The 18,154-nt window shown below is 40.9% G+C and overlaps 1 protein-coding gene and 1 pseudogene across 4 annotated transcripts in view; both read left to right on the top strand.

Moving 5' to 3' along the window:
• LHFPL2 (LHFPL tetraspan subfamily member 2) overlaps positions 1-15,824 on the top strand; it is a 120,116-nt gene extending 104,292 nt beyond the window's left edge. For 3 of the 4 annotated variants that reach the window (XM_059836569.1, XM_059836566.1, XM_059836568.1), the window contains one exon: positions 11,944-15,824. In XM_059836569.1, the coding sequence (XP_059692552.1) occupies positions 11,944-12,200 (257 nt within the window). In that variant the 3' untranslated portion in view covers positions 12,201-15,824. The remainder of the gene's footprint in view (positions 1-11,943) is intronic. The other variant, XM_059836570.1, reaches the window with a different exon arrangement.
• Positions 12,270-16,412, top strand: LOC132322512 (uncharacterized; annotated as a pseudogene).
• The last annotated feature ends 1,742 nt before the right edge of the window (positions 16,413-18,154 follow it).

The raw sequence follows: 18,154 nt of genomic DNA, 5'->3' as shown, positions 1-18,154 counted from the left end.
CATATGATGGCATACAATTAGCATATCAGGTCCTTTAGATGAATATGACAGGTTTTGCTGTAGTCTTGGTGTACAGAATTTGCCACAAGCAGTGTGACAAGGAAGCAGCTTGGCAGTGCAGATTAAAGCAGGGGAAGATGTTAGTTTCTTGCTTTCCTACTCTATGCTTCAGAAATAATCCATGACTGTTTTTCCAGGAGATGCAATTATTACTTGTTTTCTTTTGGAGGGGCATTTTTACAGGAGAGATTGCTTAGCAGCATAAATATGTCTATGGCACGTCAGATTTGGGTCTTTTGAAAAGATAACTTTACTTATAGCTCTGATACCATCTCAAAATACCTAGTCTGTCACCTAGGATTAGCAGGTAGAAGGTACTTATATTTTAGAATAGTGTTCTGGAGACCGTGCATTTGTGAGAAAATGCATGCTAAGACAGTTTTATGTTTTATTATCAAACCAGCTGTACCCATAATGGGATTTGCAGCCTAAAGCATTGAACAGTACAGTTGACAAAGCATTTTGTATGTGTTAGGGCATAGATCAGTTCTTCACAAGCTGTACTGAGCATAGAAGCACTTCCTTCTTACAATTCAGATAAATGACGCAGCATGAAACTGGGTAAGAGAAAGGTCACCTTACTGAAATGTCGCTGCCAGTATTTACAGCCACGCATCTTGTGGCTCACAGCTCGTTTTCTCAAGATTAATTTTATTGGGTCCACTGCTACTTTTGTTCCAGTAGAATTATAGCATCTGCTTACTTAGTTGCAATTATTTTCCTTTTCACTAATGGTGGATGCTAATTTAAACTTTGTCGGTTCCTGAGTTTTGAAAAATGCTTTTTTTTAAAGCAAGTTGCTCAAGAGGGACAGTTGACAGCATGGCTAATTCAGACAGGGATTATGATAGATAAACTAATGCCGTGACCAGAGGGCATTAGTTATAACCCCACCTTAATAATTTTAAGCATAGCATCGTTCTTTCTAGTATGAAAATTATGTTTTTAGTAAGTGTACAAGTAGAATTCACAAAATAATTTTGTTAGTCAGTCTATATTAGTACAATATTTGCAAGTATGTCAAACATCTCCTTTTTAAACATGAGATGCATACATGGTAGAGTCATCTACAGGAACTCAGGATCTTGCAGACTTAATCTCATTTAAAATCTCTATATCTTTGCAGTAGAGATTTAATATAATTAAAAACATACAACAACCTAATTTATTCCTGGAATTCATCATGAAAAAACAATAACAGACACCGGATATATCTTTCCAGTCTAGCAAGATCAGTTGTGGATGATGCCTACGGTGAAATTACAGAACAGAAAGCAACATCTCTTCTGTTATGGCCCTTGGACAAATGTGCAAACTGTCATTTAGATCAACAGGAGGAAGCCGTACAAGTATCTGGACCATAGGGATTCTTTTATTATTTTTGTGGCAGAAAATGAGAAATATAAGGAAGAAAATATGGCTGTTGTTTAAACTCCTGTAATTCCTTTGTAAAAGAGCAAGAATTTCTACCCCTTTACTTTCAGACTGCAGTGCCTTTTATTCTGCAGCAGTGGAAACAGTAATCAATAGCCCTGGTTTTGGAGATGTTTGAAGATTGCTTCATCTGGATAAGCATGTTTTCTCTGCATTAGAGAGTGCAGAGAATGGAGACATGTAATTGAATAGATAATTACTATCCAGCAGCAGAAGACCAGGCAGACTTTCATTTGTATGTCTTTTTAGGGAAAGTATTCTACTTTTAGTCTGTGAATCACTTGAAATGCAGAGGCTGGAGGAGAAAGGATATTATTACATGCTAACTGACAAGAATCAATTCAAAGTAAATTTTCACAGTAATCATGTAGCTATAGGAAGTGAATAATTGGTGATCTGGTACTGACATATCTTGGTATGTCTATAGTGTAATTGCATATGTATTTACAAGTCTTATTTGGGCTTGTGTACTTCACTTCGTTGCTAAGTAATATAATATAAACATAACCTAGCCTCAAAGGAGGGTGGGGAGAGCTTAGGACAGAGCTTAAACTAAGTTTGGCTTTCATCTCTGATAGTTTCCTTTATGAAGTTCATAATCAGCAACTTGGCTTCCTTTTTTGGTCTCTGCCATGGCTGGGCAGACACAACCCCTTCCCCACAGCCAGTGTCTGCCTGGCTTGCAGCTGAGCCACAATGCACCAGCAGCACCTTGACTGCACACCAGGGGGAGGAAGCTAAAGTAGCTGCACCAATGTTATATCAACCACAGAAGTTGAGCAAGCCCCTGTGGGTTTTTGTGGGGAGCTTGACATCATGTGCCTGCAAAGGCTTTGGGGAGAGCAGTGGGGAAACGGAGCTGACACATCAGGAAGGCTAATGGGTTTGGGAGTTCAGTTTCTTTTACTTCTGTTTTACTGTGCTGGAGCAGGGCTGCCTTGCCAGGAACGTTTACCAAAAGAAGATAAAATAGTTCCTCTTCTCTGAAATCTTTCCAGGATGCTGATGGCTTTGTCAGGAAGGCCTCTCATGGGTCACCCCCTTTTCATCTCTTCTTCTGTTCACAGTCCACTGTCTCCTAACTGTAATGGGGCTTGACAGAAACATGTAAAAATTGGGTTGCATCTGTCAGAAGACCTGCTGTGTGCCAGGTGCACACCAAGGAGTGTCTCTGGTTATTCAGGTGAATATATGGCTGCATTTTGCTGTCATGTGGTGTAGCTGGCTGTGCCACTGGCATCTTTAACAGGTAGATGTCCAGTCAGCCAAAGCAGAGGTTGGTGTTTTCAGAGGCTCCTGCAGGCAGGCCAGAGAGCATTAAGTTCCCTTGGATGCTTAGTTGAGTCTGTCTGTTTGGGCCCAGATGCTGCAGCTCTGGTCCTCTCTCTGTCACCCCAAAAGTTTCTTCTTTTCCAAGGTCTGAGAAGTTTGTTTTTCCCCCTGACTGTTGCCCTGCTCAGTCCCAAGCAATGATAGCTCTTCCACAGTACTTTCTCTTATTAGGTGTCTCAAGAGCTCTTTTGCATTCTTTCTTCTGACCTTTTCATGATTTCTCTCTATCACTATCCATGTCTTCTCCTTTTCCCTTCTTGGTATCTTGGAGGGTTCCTCCATCAGGAGCTGCTGAAGGACCTTGGCAATAGTTCAGTTCCAGGAGTACAATTTTACCCTCAAATGCAAAGAAACTTCTCTGCAGCTTTCTAAAATGAAGAGGTGAAATTCAGTTTCAAACCAGCTGTGTGTATAACAGTCTGTCTTCACTGCTGAAAGAGTTTGTTTTACATCTCTTGAGCTGAGAAATTGTTTGGCCTGTTATACTTACTTGGCACCATTTTCATTTTGGAAGGCTGGGTGATTAGGAAGATGACCTGAGCAGAATGTGATAGGAACCATCTGAAGGGGATGAGGATCTGGAGCTGATTGTGGGGGTGGGTGAGGTGGGATCCAGCCACACAGGTTGGGCTCATGGTGTGTGCAGCCATGCAGCTGCAGACTCCTGGCTGCTGGAAGTTAAGGAGGCCAGTGGGAATTGCAGAGGAGGAAGCTGGGGAGGGAGTGGGAGGTCAGCCAGACCTTTCATCATGGAGAGAAAAAGCAGGAGACACAAGCTGTGGTAGAAGGGGCACAAGGCTTCTTCAGCTCTTTCATATTCAGACCATAACAGAAAAGGATACGTAGCTGCGGTGTAGTTTAGGATATTTGTTCATAGGTGGCATCATGCTGTAAAAGGCATTATTTTGTCTGAGAAAGAGACAAACTGGTGAACAAGGAAGAAAGCAAGCACCTTGTGAGCTGATGTTGCCTGCAGGCAGCGGAAGCTGTTGAGCAGCCAGGGAGCCCAAGCAGTAGGAGAGCAAAGCAAGAGTGATTTTGCCCTTGAAGACAAGGAAGCTTCTTGTTTGTCTTTCTAAAATGCAGAGCATGCATTTTTCAAAAAGCATATTTCCTCTTTGGATTCAGCTCAGAGTTTTTCTTTTCTGATGCCAGAATTCTGAATTCTTGGGGTGGGAAGAAATAAAAAGGGAGGGGAGAGGGATTTCTGATGGAAATCCTGACAGTCTGAACTGCTTTTGCTGTCTGCGGTATAGTGCTTCCTGTGACCTATATGGCCCAATCCCACCATGATATCTAATGCACACTTGGCTGCTGAAAGTTCATGCAAAGGGGACTGCTGTCTTGGAATATGCCAGGGAAGGAAAACTGAGTTCAAGTGCTAAATTACTATTAAGCCTGAGGGAGACCATTAGTAACTTCAAAGAAATAAAATGCAGATTTCAGTGTTTTGTTAGATTCAGAGGTCAGCTCATCTCCTGCATTATCAAGGTGGACACTTGAAAACTGGCAGACACACAGCAGATTAAAATGAATAGAAAAATAAACAAAAATTTCAGGCTTTCAGTGATCAAGTTTGGCTGTTGATTATCTTGGCAAGCAGAAGTCTCTTCCAACAAATAGTGCTTAGTGTGAGAGGGACTCCCATGTTACCCACTGAAAAAGATTTTACCTGTGGCACGTGCACACTGAGGTCTCTTACTTCTACCAACAGAGGTGGAGTGCTGAGCACTTCTTTTCACCCCTGCCCTGGTGGTGTGGGAAAGAGTGCTGGTGACCCCAAGAGGCCACGGGGATATCAGGAGGGCACAAGGGCTCTGTTTCTGTCTGATTTTTGGTTCTAGGCCTCAGAGCCAAGACAGATGCTGCTATTTGTATATAGAATGCAAAGACGAAGAAAACATTCAAGCTTAGCAAATGCTGTGTTCTCACTCAAATACAAGAAAAAAAGATGAAATGAGCTCTTGAAAAGGGGCTGTCTTTTGCTGAGCTTCTATCTTTGGTGTTCCTGATGTGGTGGTGAGGAAGTAAGTGGATTTGAGTTGTGCTTTCTTACCTAGTACAGATGTCCTGCACTGTGCTGCTGAATAGCTCATGAAGCCACAGGAAATTCTCCCTTTCCTGCATCTCCATTTGCCTTTTCCTTCAGGCTGAGTCCTAGTTCCTCTGCAGCTCCTCTCCCCCACCCCCAAACTGAAGTTTTGTTTGTACTATGGGATCAGTATTGAGGAAATGTAAGGCCATGAAAAAGGTGACCTGCAGCCCTTTTACCTCTGTTTAAGCTAAGGGAGGTGGTTGTTTTGGCCTCCCTTACTGGGCTATAGTAATATTTCATTCCCTTTCTGCTAATCCAGCATGAGTGATTGGTGGTTTGGAGGCAATGGCACTCACTGGTTGAACAGCAGTGGAAAAGGCTATGGTGAATAGATGGGATCTTGGCCCCTGCTTCTTTCAAGAACAGAATTTAATATGGCCTTTCTTTCCTGATTCAGAAGCCTCCTTGAATTTACCACCTTAAACTGAATTTCTCAATTAGGAACATGGACTGAGTCTTTTATAGGGTCATCCTAGATTAAAAACACTCAGTGCTTTTTTGGGTTTTAAGGTAAAATGTGAGAGGTGGCTGTGCCTGAGCAATGGCCTGATGAGTGGAGAGTCTTTGTTTACTTCTGTACTGCTGAAAAAATTTAAACATTTGTCTTTTTCCTTATAACATGCTTTATCTTGACTCAATTGCTTGGGTTGACAGCCACCACATGGGAGCCCCCAGAGTGTGGTGACTTTACATGGCTGACAACCAGCAAAGAGGCAGCAGTGTCACTTCAAGGCTTGGGACTGATTTTACTTTGAGTCTGCACATTTTCTTCCCTCCCAACTAATGGGCACTCTCACCACATATATAAAAACTATGAAAAGCTAATGGTGAATTTACCATGTCCTCTCTTAAAAACAGCAGTCTGCAGGCTCACATTTCACTTCAGAGAAGTCTAAGCAGTAAGATCATACCAATATAATAAACACACACCCCCCCAGATCCCTAACATTGATCTAATAGACTGAGTTATTTTGTACTTTTTTTGGGGGGTAGTAAAACTGAATGGTTGAGTGTCCCACCAGTAGTCCCCTGTGTTGTGTTTCTGTCTCTGTTTGCAGATTGCAACAGAACTAATGTCATCAGAGGTTTGCATAGGTTTGGTTATGAGTAAGCATCTACGATTTGTCTAATACATGGGAAAAGAAACATGACAGTAGGGGCCTTACCCTCTTCCTCAGCTTGGGAAAGACAGTGATTAGGAAATATTTTTTTCTTCTGCTATGTGCATGCCCCTGAGACAATTCTAGAGGGAAAAAAAATCCATGCAGATTTTGAGCCATCACCTGGTTATAGTATTAAACTACTAATTCATCTGCCTCAGCTTAGGGTACACCGAAATCTATATATGTGAGCAGTGATTGAAGGCATGAAGGTGTGCACTTGCCTCAGTGCACTGCCTGCTGGCAACCCTCCCCCTCTCAACAGCCATGCTTCCAACATGCCCCAAAACACATCTGCTTGTGTTAGCCTGCACCAACTCTGGTGTCCAGGTAGGATTTTTAAAGCATTGATCTTCATAATGCTGTGAACTTTTCTTTTGTTCCTCATGCAGCATTTATGAGTGGGCCAGAAGCCATTTCCAAGACACTAGGACATGCAAAGTCTCCCCTTTCTTTCTGGACAAAGACTTACCTGCCTCTGGTCAGCTGCTTGTATTTGGTGGGCCTGGCAGCCATCCAGGGGGCTGAAGAGCAGTTGCAGAGGAGGTCTGGGGCCCTGTGCTGTGGGTACTGTAAAGCAGTGCTCCATTCAGCATCTCATGCTTTTCCTATAGCCGGTGTGGAGTACTAGAAACACCATGTCAGCAGGCCTGAGCCCATCTCTTGAGCTCTCATCTGATTAAAATGGTATTACTGAATCACTTCACAGGCTGAAGGTGTCTGTGGTGCAGCTGCTGAGTCAGAGGCTGTCTCTTCACCTGTCTGTCAGGGGGCAAAGTGATCAAAAGTGAATGAGTGGTAACCTGGTAGCATTCCTGCTGGGTTTGTCAGGAAAAAAATTGCATATGGGAAAGCCTTCTTGGCTTAAGCTACACTGGTATATTTGTACAGATATTTAACACATGAAATGTTCAGGTAGCGTATTGACACGTGGAAATGTGAGCAATAAAGGCAGGGTGCCAGGTTGATGCAGTGTCCCTGGACTGATTCTTAATCCTCTGTGGTTTTGCAGAAGGTTAAAACAATCAGGATCAGTGCCACTGGGGATGCAGCCCACCTGCACTGCACAGCAAAGCTAGTCCCTCCCTGCTTTTACCCTTTTTCTTTTCCTCTCTCTTAATGTTGCTGCTCAGTCGTGCAGCTCCATAGGAGCCTGTTGCAGTGCCACCTCATTGATCACAGCTGCTTAATTTCCTGTTTCTTCAGCAGGCTTTTTTTACTATTTTGCTAGGAAATGAGTAGATAGTTTCAGGCTTTGCAATGGAAAATGGCTTTGTTAGTTTATGCTCTTGTTTAATATGGCACAACAGCAGCTGCACAGGAGACTGTCAAAACTAGATAGCATGCCTTCATTTGGCTAAACAAGCCTCTGCCCTACCTCCTGTCTCAAGGGCTGCTTCCAAGGAAGAAGAAAGGTTTTCCTCAGATCTGAACCCCAGCTCATAATATGACATAAAAATGCCCACAATGAATGGCTGGTCTTTTGGTTTTCCACTATGTTGACCTGGCAGCATTGCTGTGTATAAAAACCAGGAGGAGCAATACCTTGCTGCAGCTGCAGGCCTTTAAAAGGGGAAAAGTTCTTGGTGCACAAATACAAAAAGTCTTCTCCTATAGGAAAAGCATTAATCAACTGTCTTCTGAAGTATTTTTGCCTAGTGATGTAGTCTGCTATATTGATATTGATGTTCTCAGTGTGCTGTAAGGTTTTGCTTTGGTGTTTTAGGAGAAAGGAGTTGCTTTTACACCATTTAAGTAAAGAATGCCTGATGTTTAATAGGCTGTTGTGATCAGGAGATATATAGTAATCTAATAGTAACGTTAAAATCTAAATCTCACAAAGACATCTTTTCAAAAGCAAGTAATTAAGGCCTGACAATAAAAGGTTATGTGGTCAAATTGCCTTCAGTGAAAGATGTAAAAATGTTCTTTGCTGACAGAACTTACACCAGAGAGTCATAGGTGAGGCCTCTGGGTAAAAAATTTGAATAGTTTTCTGTTGTCATTCCTAGGCATCTGGCAACATTGTGTGACATTCTTTCATACCTCTGCTTTGAGGATTCCTCAGAGAAGAGGTAATTGCGAACTGGCAACAACTAACAAAAAGGAAATTTTGAAAAATAATCATACTGATTTCAAGAAGTGGGATTGTGCTGCTTAAAAAGTAGGAACAGCAGGATGTGTACAGCAGAACCTGCAGTTTCAGCAGTGCAGCTGTGCCCAGAGAGGGAGTTAAATCTAGAACAGTGCAAGCATGAACTCTGTGGATGTGCCTGTAGATGAGCACAGTGGAAAACAGCTTGTCATGTTTTCAGAGTGAATTGTTCCTCCCTGGGAACAAACAGCAGGGTGAATAAACAGCAGTAATTCCACAGGTAGGTTGGCTGTGAATTAAAAATCATTTATTGTACAGCAGCCCAAAGAACTGAAAAGATTAATTGTAGAAAACTTGTTCAGACAGAGCACTCAATTTTTATTCTCTGTTCTTTTTCTTGAGTATTGGCTTCTCTTCAAAGGCACAGGGACAAACAAAAACTGATTTATTAAAAAACCTCTATAATTAATAATTACTCTCCTCCTGCTAGACATGTCTCAAGGCAAACTGTTAACAGAAGATTAGTTTTTTTCTCCTTGTCCCTTTCTATCCATGTTTCCAGGAGTAGAGGGTGGTTCTTTTTGAGGGGTGTCTGGCTGCAAGTGTTTGAACAGTTAAGGGCTTTTGTTTGCTGTCTGTTGTTTTAGGCAATTTAGGCAATGGTTTGCACTATTAGTGCATGGTGGAGCATCATCTGCCTGTTTTGTTCAAGCTGTAGGAGTCATTGAGAAGAGCTCTGGGACTGACTCTTCTCAGATACTGGGTAGCAGGAGGCAAAGCTCCTCTGTAATTAAACCCTCCTTTGTGGGCGGACTGGGACCCTGCACAGCTCAGCCATTGCTCTGGATATGGGAACTTTGAGCTGAATATGTGATGAGGGGCCTGTGCCTCTCCACTTGCTGTTAGCATGAACCAAAGGAGTGCCTTTCTCCTGTGGGTATTTTGAATTGACTTAATGGAGTCATCTTTATTTTACTTTTCCTGTCAAGCAGGAGCCAGTTATTAATGAAATAAGAAATTGTGATAAATATTAGAGATAGTGCTAAGAGGTTCATGAAACACTTCGTGAACGCACTGAAATGGAGAAGTAGAAAGGAACTTTGCTAGTGAAAATACGACTTTTTTTTTTTTTTTTTCATTATGCTGGTCCAGTATATGAGTTACAAAGTTAGCTGTCTGAAATCAGGTCCGTACTCTGACTGTATTCAAATCCATAGTTAAGGCTTTCTTCCAGATCTTGTTTGCATCTGTGAGAAAATAGATGAAGTTTATCAAATTGTGGCTTTTTTATAGTATTTCTTATATTAATATATCCAGAAATTTTCTGTTCTTTTGAAAAAAATGTCTAAGAAAAGTCCTGATGACTACATTTGGCAGCAGTGCTGTGCCTTTTGAGAGCCTGAGTTTTGGGTAATACTTGCGGCATACATTCCATGAACCAGTAGCTTTCGGGAGTTGCTCAGTGCTCTAGTTTTGGAAAAAAAGTGATGGATGTGTCTTCTTGGTGCTGTTTGTGACACTCAGCCATAAGCAGGGTTTGCTGTTAAACACCGGCTGTCTAGGTTTTTGAGTGATGGAGTGGTAAACTTAAAAAACTTCCGTGTTGGCAGCAGCTATGCTGGCATTTCAGATCCAGCTTCTTAATTCAGTGATGGTGATTTTTACTTACCAAAGGGCTTGTGATTGTTAGAGAGAGCAGCTACTGGCCCATACCAATGTGCAGTCAGAAAGATACATAATGTGGTCACACTGGTTGCGCAGAACAGGAAACTAGTGATGAATAGAGGAGAAGGAACTGCTGGTGTTTAGTCTGAAATGGCTGCAGGGCTCAGCAGGATGAATGCACAGCTTATCCAGGTCTGTCCAAGATAAAGCAATACTTTATACTTAATGTATTTGGCCAACCAGCCAGGAAACACTGCATAAAATTTGTCACTGGTTCTTAAATGTAAGCAGTGATGAAATCCCTCCACAGAGAACGGATATCACTCACTAATGGATTTTGCCGCCCCAAAGAGTAATGACATTTAGGTCATTCATGCCCATGGTGTTGTGTCATCATTAGAAAAACGCTGGAGGAAGGACTTTCTTTTGTGAAATGTCTGGCATTCACAGACATTAATTTTAGACAGTTGGATGATGATTTTTGCATTTTGTGTAAATTAACTGCTTACTAGCTAGGACCCACATTTTCATTGTTGTTGAGGAAGATTTCATGCATCTGGCCAAATTTCTTTGAACAAACAATTAAGGAACCCTAGCATACTGCAGAGAACTCTAACTGCTAGTCTAAGTGAATGGAAGAAGATGAAAACAAGTCTTTATACCTGTTATTTTTAGTCTCTTGATTACAGGAAAGAAAAAATAAAGACTGGTTTTAGTGCACAACTTTTAACCTACTTCTAGAAGGTAACAGCACTTTTAGCAGCTGTTTTCATCAGCAAACCAGGTTAAATAAAGGGCTCTGATGTGCAGGAAAAGTAAATCAGGAATATTTATGGAATCTGGAAAGCTATATTAATTTTCTGGATAAACTGACTGCATTTAAACAAAACTGTTTTTCATAATTTTCCTTTTCAGTAAATTTTTAAGGTAAACAGAAAGCAAATTTTGATACTGTGAGCTGTTCTTATGTTTAGCTCCTTCTTACATTCCTTGTAGGAGGGAGGTATGTGCTTAATTCATTGTGATTTTTTTTAGTGCCCATAAGAAAGCACTGTAGCCACTAGCATATCAGACATTTTTATTAAATCTCCTTTCTTTGTACAAAGACGTGTGCAGGGACACTAATGTGACTTTCAATTGCCTTAATGAAGCCCTTCACTGCTTAGATGGTCTTCATAGAGAAACCTATGAATACAAGAGACAATCACATGGGCAGAACAACTAGTCTGAGCTTTTCACTTCCAGCCTGAGGCACACCAGACTGTTGGGGGTGTTTAGTGAGATGAGGAGTTGAGGCTTTTGCCCCTGCCATCACTGGGAAAGCGCTTTTCTTCTGAAGGAGTGACTGTTTGGAGGATCCCAGGGTTAGGTATGCGCTGGCTATGGGTACTTGGATCTGTTTGTTTGAGGCTGACTCCAGAATCCCTCTGTTCTGAGAGCAGCTCAGTGAACTGGCAGTATTATCTTTCTACTATGTCCTAGTGTGGCCAAAAAAGTAGAAGTGTAACTGGTTTTTTTTTGTGGTTTTGGTTTTATATGGGTTTCTTTTGGTTTGGTTTGGGATGGGGTTTTTTGTTGTTTTTTTGTTTGTTTTTTCCAGGCAGGAAAATCAATGTAGGTAAAATCCAGAGGAAAACAGGCAAACACGTTATGGTGAATGGCTAAACAAAGCTAAATGAGGGCTAGCTAAATACAAAATCAAAAGTGGATGCAAGTATTCCTACATTTTTGAGAAGTGCAAGCATAAGCAGTAGGTGGAGATGCTTGAGTATTTTGCATGCTCTGTATTTGTAGCAATAATGTGTGAGAGGAAAGGATGTAGGAGGAATACAGATATTAAAATAAGGAATTAAGCCATTCTCATAAAAAGTAAGCCTTTCACAACATAAATAACAGGGTAGCTTCAAATTTAGTTGAAAGACTGCATGACATATACTCGGGAAGGGAACAATCAGTAAATGAAGATTGGATGGATGAGATGACAGTTTTCTCCCAATCCTGATAAATTATGAGCGTTAGTGACCATAATAACAATTACTAGATATGCTGCATTTGGTGTTAGACTGATTGATTGTAAAACTTCTTTCTGTTTTTATTTCTAGGGCTCTTCCTTATCTTAGGTTTGATACTTTACCCTGCAGGTTGGGGATGCCAGAAGGCGATAAGCTATTGTGGATTTTATGCTTCTGCTTACAAACTGGGAGACTGCTCCTTGGGCTGGGCTTTCTACACAGCTATCGGCGGCACTGTTCTGACGTTCATCTGTGCAGTCTTCTCAGCACAAGCTGAAATAGCCACGTCCAGTGACAAAGTGCAAGAAGAAATAGAAGAAGGAAAAAACCTCATCTGCCTCCTTTAACTCCAGTGGGAAAAAATACAAGCACCTGGATCTTCATCTGCTTTCCATTGACTGGGCAAGCAGATCCATTTACATGTTTTTACCATTTGTGTGATTAAGCCCCACGCATTCCGACCCTGAATTACTGAAAGGGTCATTCTTCTTTGCTGGGCAGTGAGGATCAGAGAAAGGATCCCAAGAAAGCAGAATGTAAATACTTGGGGATATTTTTAGTTTCATTCTGTGATCAAGAAACAGTGGAATATATTAATCTGACTGGGGATGTGAGTAATCACATGTATATAGCAGGAATGTTGTTAAAACTGAAAAATTCTGATTGATCGGATTGCCTAACCCACCTTGGTCCATTTGAAGAATTTGGGTTTAAAATAATAAAAGCCAGCACATTTTTTTTTTTTTTTCTTAAGGAAAAGAGAAGCCTATTTTAATGAGGCTTTGTTTCCAAGGGCTCCCCTCACTGGTGTATATTTCTTCACCATCACCTGGTTTGGTACCATTTTCATGGAGGTGCTTTTTGGTACTGAACTTTTTAGAAGTACAGTGCCTGCTTGGATATTAACTCTATGTTGGAGAGAGCAAAGCTGACGTTTACACCAATCTTAAGGCATTTAGAAAGTCAAGTCCTTGCCAGATTTCTCTCTCTTGAAACTTAAGAGCACAAGGTGTGTGCAACTTATTACTTAGCAGGTAAATATTGTTTCCACTGACTAGACAGAGAAGCTGTTGTTAGACTGGCTCTCATTTGATTCAGATAAAACTGAAGTATTTCTATGGCCTTTATTAAAACTTCTGAAATCCCAAGCAGACAACAGCTCCCCACAGCACCAGCCTTATGTGGGCTGCAGCCTCTCCTCCAACTGCGGATTCCACATTGTAATTCAACATTGTACCTTTTCTCTCGTCAGTGAAATGTCATTCCCAGTCTACAGATAAGTCTGTCTCATGACTCAGATGCACGTGAGTCTTTAGGAAATTTAAACTTTTCAAGAAGCCTTTACAAATTCTATGTGGCTGGGAAGAATTTTTTTTCCTTTTTTTTTTTGTTGTTTGTATAGTAGTAGACCTTTTTCCAACTAAATCAGCAGAAATTAAACAGAAGTTGCCACAAATGCCATTTTTTTTCTCAGAGCCAGCTCGTTGTGTTATTTGTGGTGTTGCCTCACTTACTAGAACTACTTCTGATACCAAGTTTGTAAGGTATTTTAACAAACAAAGGAATGATGCAACTGTGCCATAGGAGCATTGGGGATAATTGATCTGAGTAGTTCTAATTAAATACTAGGTGAATTTTAGATTCCTTTTCTTATTTCTTGGTAGTTTAACATCATCTAGTGACAGTGTTGCTTCACTGTTACACAGAGCAGAGATTCTTGGTTTTGCCTGGTCAGTCCCTTAAAATATGCCATTAATTATTAAAAAATCGTTGTTACTGTCCAGGTAGGCAGCTGCTTTCAAGGCACTGCTGATGTGCTCCACAAGACAAGAGCTGTTCAGCAGTCCTGACAGCGGGCACAGGGCAGCCTGGAGGGTTGGTGAACAGTCACAGAGCTGGGGTCCCCTTGCAGCACCTGCTGCCCACCACAGTGACAGAGCAGCTCCAGCCTGTGCCTCCGTGCCCATGGCACCTGCCACCTGTGTGCTGGACAGATACACAGTGACCTCTGAGATGCAGTGCAACAACTTCTGCCTCTATTCAAAAAGGGATTGTTTTAACCTAGCCTTTTCTTGCATTCACCTGCTCTTGCAACCCACATCCGCCATCTTCTACTTTAAATCAGGGAACTCACTGTTCTTTTAAATATTGAATTTAAATCCCTTCCAAAAGTTATGGTCTGGGACCAAGTGCCTGCACAAATCAAGATTTTAATAAAGCAAAATTACCAGCACAAAGTGGTGCTTGAGGGTGAAAATCAGAGCCCACACATCCTGTCCACACCTGTGTGTCTCGCTGGCTTTGCCCCAGACACATCCCCCACCCCTGAAGGACATGCACTGGGCTTGTACCCGGGGTCCAGCAAGGCTTCCTCCAGGCATCCCTCCTGAGCCCCTTCTGGAGTGTGCACTGAACCTGGACCACCAGCTCAGCTCTGCCCTGCCCTTGGGGGCCCTGCAGTTGGAAAAGAGGGGGTAAGCAGTTGTATGAGTACCATATAAACCTAAAAGCTAAAAATTAATTACTAAGCAGATGTACGGTTTTAGCTTCCTTAGGTGGGTAGCAATCCAAAGCCCAGGTCACCACTGCCAACAAGTCTTGACACAGTATTAGGGTGAAAAATGCTGCACTGGCTTAAGCACTTGATTAGCCAGAATCAGGTCAGGTTAGTCCTTACAAAGGTTGAGAGAGCATACTCTGCTCTGGTTGAGAAGTAAACAACGAACAACCTTCCTTCATGTTACTAGCTGACCTCTGCTGTGATCCACATGATGCTTAAAAAAATTTCAATAGTACATTTTGTTTGGGTTTGGTTTTTTAAGTATTAAAGAGATTTTCAGTGGCACATTTTGCTTTTGTTTGCGTTCTTAACCAAGAAGAACCAGCTTTTCTGCTTGTTGCTGGTATATTATCAGCTTGCTCTGCAACAGCATAATTAACTAACTTGCAAGAATATCCATGTTCATGTAGTACAGATAGAAGACAGGCTGGGAAGAAATACAGAGGAGAAATAATCAGAATTTCTTTTCTCAGGGTTCTGTTTTTCTAGCAAGTGGTAAGGTGGTATATATAGTGATTTTTTTTTTTTTCCTGGATGAGGTTTTCAGGTGCAGGGTGCACTCATTAAATTTCACAGCTGTTAAAATTGCTCCTGAAGTTCACCTCAGCAGTAGCTTTCAAAGGCATTCTGGGAAAGAAAAAAAGCAAAATCAGCTTTAAGCTGATTTAACTGATTTCATGAGGGGGCTGTAGTGTGTAACTGCTTCTTAATGTACGTGCACTGCATAGGATCTAGAGAAATTTGCTGTGGATTCTTTAAAACCTGTGTGCCAATTAGTTCAGTTTAACTTTGTTTTGTGGTATTGAAGATTTCTTCAAACATCTGTGGTTTCATCAACTTCTTAAACTTATATTCAATAAAGTGCCATAGACCTTTTTTAATTGTAGCATATTTAAATATATATATATATACACAGACTTGTGTGAGATGTGCAATACAAGGAATGGGTTTTGTGGAATTTTTTGGTTATTTTGCTGGGGTTTTTTTGTTTTGGTTTTTTTGGGTTTGTTTTTTTTTTTTTTTTTTTTTTTTTAGTTTTTGCATTTTAACAAGTGATTGGAAAAGGGACTTCCCAGGGAAGAAGTGGCTGGGGCTTGTTGGTGTGCATATAGTGTAATGCAATAAAATCACTGATTTGGAAGATCAATACAACAGTAGTAACAGCAGCTTTAAGATTTAACAAAAATATCTTCTAGATTGATTTGAATTACTCAGGATACAGACACTTCCAGTGTGAAGCTGTGTCCACCCCTTGCCATTAACACTCAAAAAGCTGAAAAAGCTCAGCAAGGTTTCTTAGTGTGCTTTATTTGTAATGTGGCACTGCAAAAAACATTGCTACTGAGCTATTTCTGGGTTGTCTATATCACCTTTGTATCTATTTTACTCAATAAAGTTCTCTGGATTCTGAGATTTTTTTTCAGCCAAATAATTTCCATTTTGCATTGTTACCTGCCCCGCCCCCCCCCCCCCCATCCTAGTGGTAAATGGAGAGGAGTTCAGGCCTTCCTTGAAAGCCATGGGCACTGGTGCCTACACATCAAGGAAAGGGCACAGTGCAACAAAAGCAGAGCATGGCAGCAACGCATACACAGCTCCTTGGTATAGGAAGAGCAGCTGCAGTGATCCAGCTAGAGGTGGTTTTGAGCCATGGTTTATTTGTGGTACTGTTTTTCTGTTCTTGACTCACCACTATGTACATTTGTTAGCATGAATGATGTACCTAATGTCTTCTTTTTAATCTAAATTTCAATTAAATGTGAGTTTTTGAACTTTTAACAGGAGTCTGACTACCTTAATACAAGCATATTGGACAAGTTGAGCCAAGCTGAGCTTTGATTGTAGCTTTAATAGCCTTTAAGATCCCAGTCCAATGATGTATTTCAGATTCCCATCTGACTTAAACACTTATTACTGCTTACTGATCAGAAGTATGTGATATGAAATTGTAACTATGTGTTATACAATACAGTTGCATTAAAGAGACTAATTGAATATAGCTCTGACAAAATGTGTTTCATTTTGCAACTAAAGCACTGCATTTCCTTTTTCATGAAAAATGGTAGTAACAGTTAAAAATGGTGTTTGCCACAGTGTGTTTTAGCTTTCAGCTGTGACATGACAAACACTAGAGAAAGGTTACAAAGCCAGTCTATAGCAGAACCAGGAGGAAGGCTTTCAGTAGTTTAAAGAAAAGTCAGCATGTCACTTATTTGTCAGTTGCAATGGTCCACTTCTATTAAATTTATATACAATTATTCATGTATAGTTTAATTACACTTCCAACAGTTCCTAAACTTCAGAGAAGTAGCTCTTAGTTACAACTTGGAACATCTAGAAACATACAGTCCAGAAGTTGGGGGATAGATGCCACTGAATGCACAACTATCACTGTCAATTTATGAATTGGAAAACACGTATAGATAGAGCACTTACTCTCCAAAGATAAAACACTGCTTAAAGAAATGATGAAGTACTGATTTGAACAGCTAAAAATATTACCTTCCTTTTCCAGTAAAGTTAATGGAGTTGGCAGTAGCCCAGAGTTCGAGACTCCAGTTGTGTGTATTGTTACACATTTCCATGTTCTTGTAACTTGTCCTCCAAGCTCCAGCTGGGTTTAGAATACTGGAGCAATCACAAAGTGGATGTCTATTATCAGTGTTAGAGTGACAGGAATATAAAGATGATGTCTTGTTCTGCAATTCACTGAAAGCTTGTTCTCAAACAAATGCCTTTCATTTAGAATATTTTCATATCAGTGAAATTCTGAGAGAGTAGGAATCAGTATCAATAACTGGTTTAAGGTGTCACTCAGATGTGGTGGGATCAGTAACTTGGTCTGACCAAGGTAAAAGAGAAAGAATGCTATATTTAATTACATAAGTCTTAAGCTGCAGTCAATGATCTCAGGAGTGTTTAGGTCTTTTCCATCCTAATTAATTGCGTGATTCTGTATTCTGACTACTTCCTGTTGTTCTCTTACCTTGGACAAAAAGTGTCACCCCACTGCCCAACCCAGGCTAATGCATTTTTTCTTTCAAAACATCATGCACTCCTCTAAAAATAACATCTTGCATTCTTCTAAAAAATACAGGCACAGCAAAGACAACACTTCTGCACTGAAAAACAGCAACCATGCTTTGGCATGCGTGCAATGACTACAGCTCAGACGTACACAATTGTTTAATTAGGCTAGAAACATGATAAAATCTACTAGCAGCAGTGCCAGCTGGAGCAGTGGCAGAGCAGCTGATGCCACAGAGGCAGCTGTTCTGTTCAGTGGTCTGGGCTCCAGCCAGTGTTGCCTACCCAACTCCAGCTGTACAAGGTCACAGAGCAGAAAAGCTGAGTGCAGGGCCACAAGTAACTGAAGCCAGCCTGTCTTCCAGGCCTGCACCAGCCCTGTTTTTACTAATACAGCCTCAAACTTTATTAATAAAAATCAGTCCCAAAGACTTCCCATCTCTCCAGCTGGAGCTTTTCCTTCTTAAATCATGGATATAAAGAAGTAAAACCTGGTATTCTCAATGCTGTAAAGAGCAGCTCCTCTGTATTGAAGTATTTTCCTTCACATCTGAGTGTAATGTAACAGGAACATGAAGGAGCACTCACCAAAAGCAGGACAGTAAACTTACTTTTATATATATACACATACACTCATTACTTAGTCAACAGGAATCTCCAAGTGTATTGAGAGACTGTATTGAAACTGCAACTGTGTAATGTAATCACTTTCAT

The sequence above is a fragment of the Haemorhous mexicanus genome, chromosome Z (assembly GCF_027477595.1).
Source record: "Haemorhous mexicanus isolate bHaeMex1 chromosome Z, bHaeMex1.pri, whole genome shotgun sequence".
Taxonomy (NCBI): Eukaryota; Metazoa; Chordata; class Aves; order Passeriformes; family Fringillidae; genus Haemorhous; species Haemorhous mexicanus.
The sequence above is the reverse complement of the archived record's forward strand: the minus strand, read 5'-3'. Positions and strand labels throughout refer to the sequence as shown.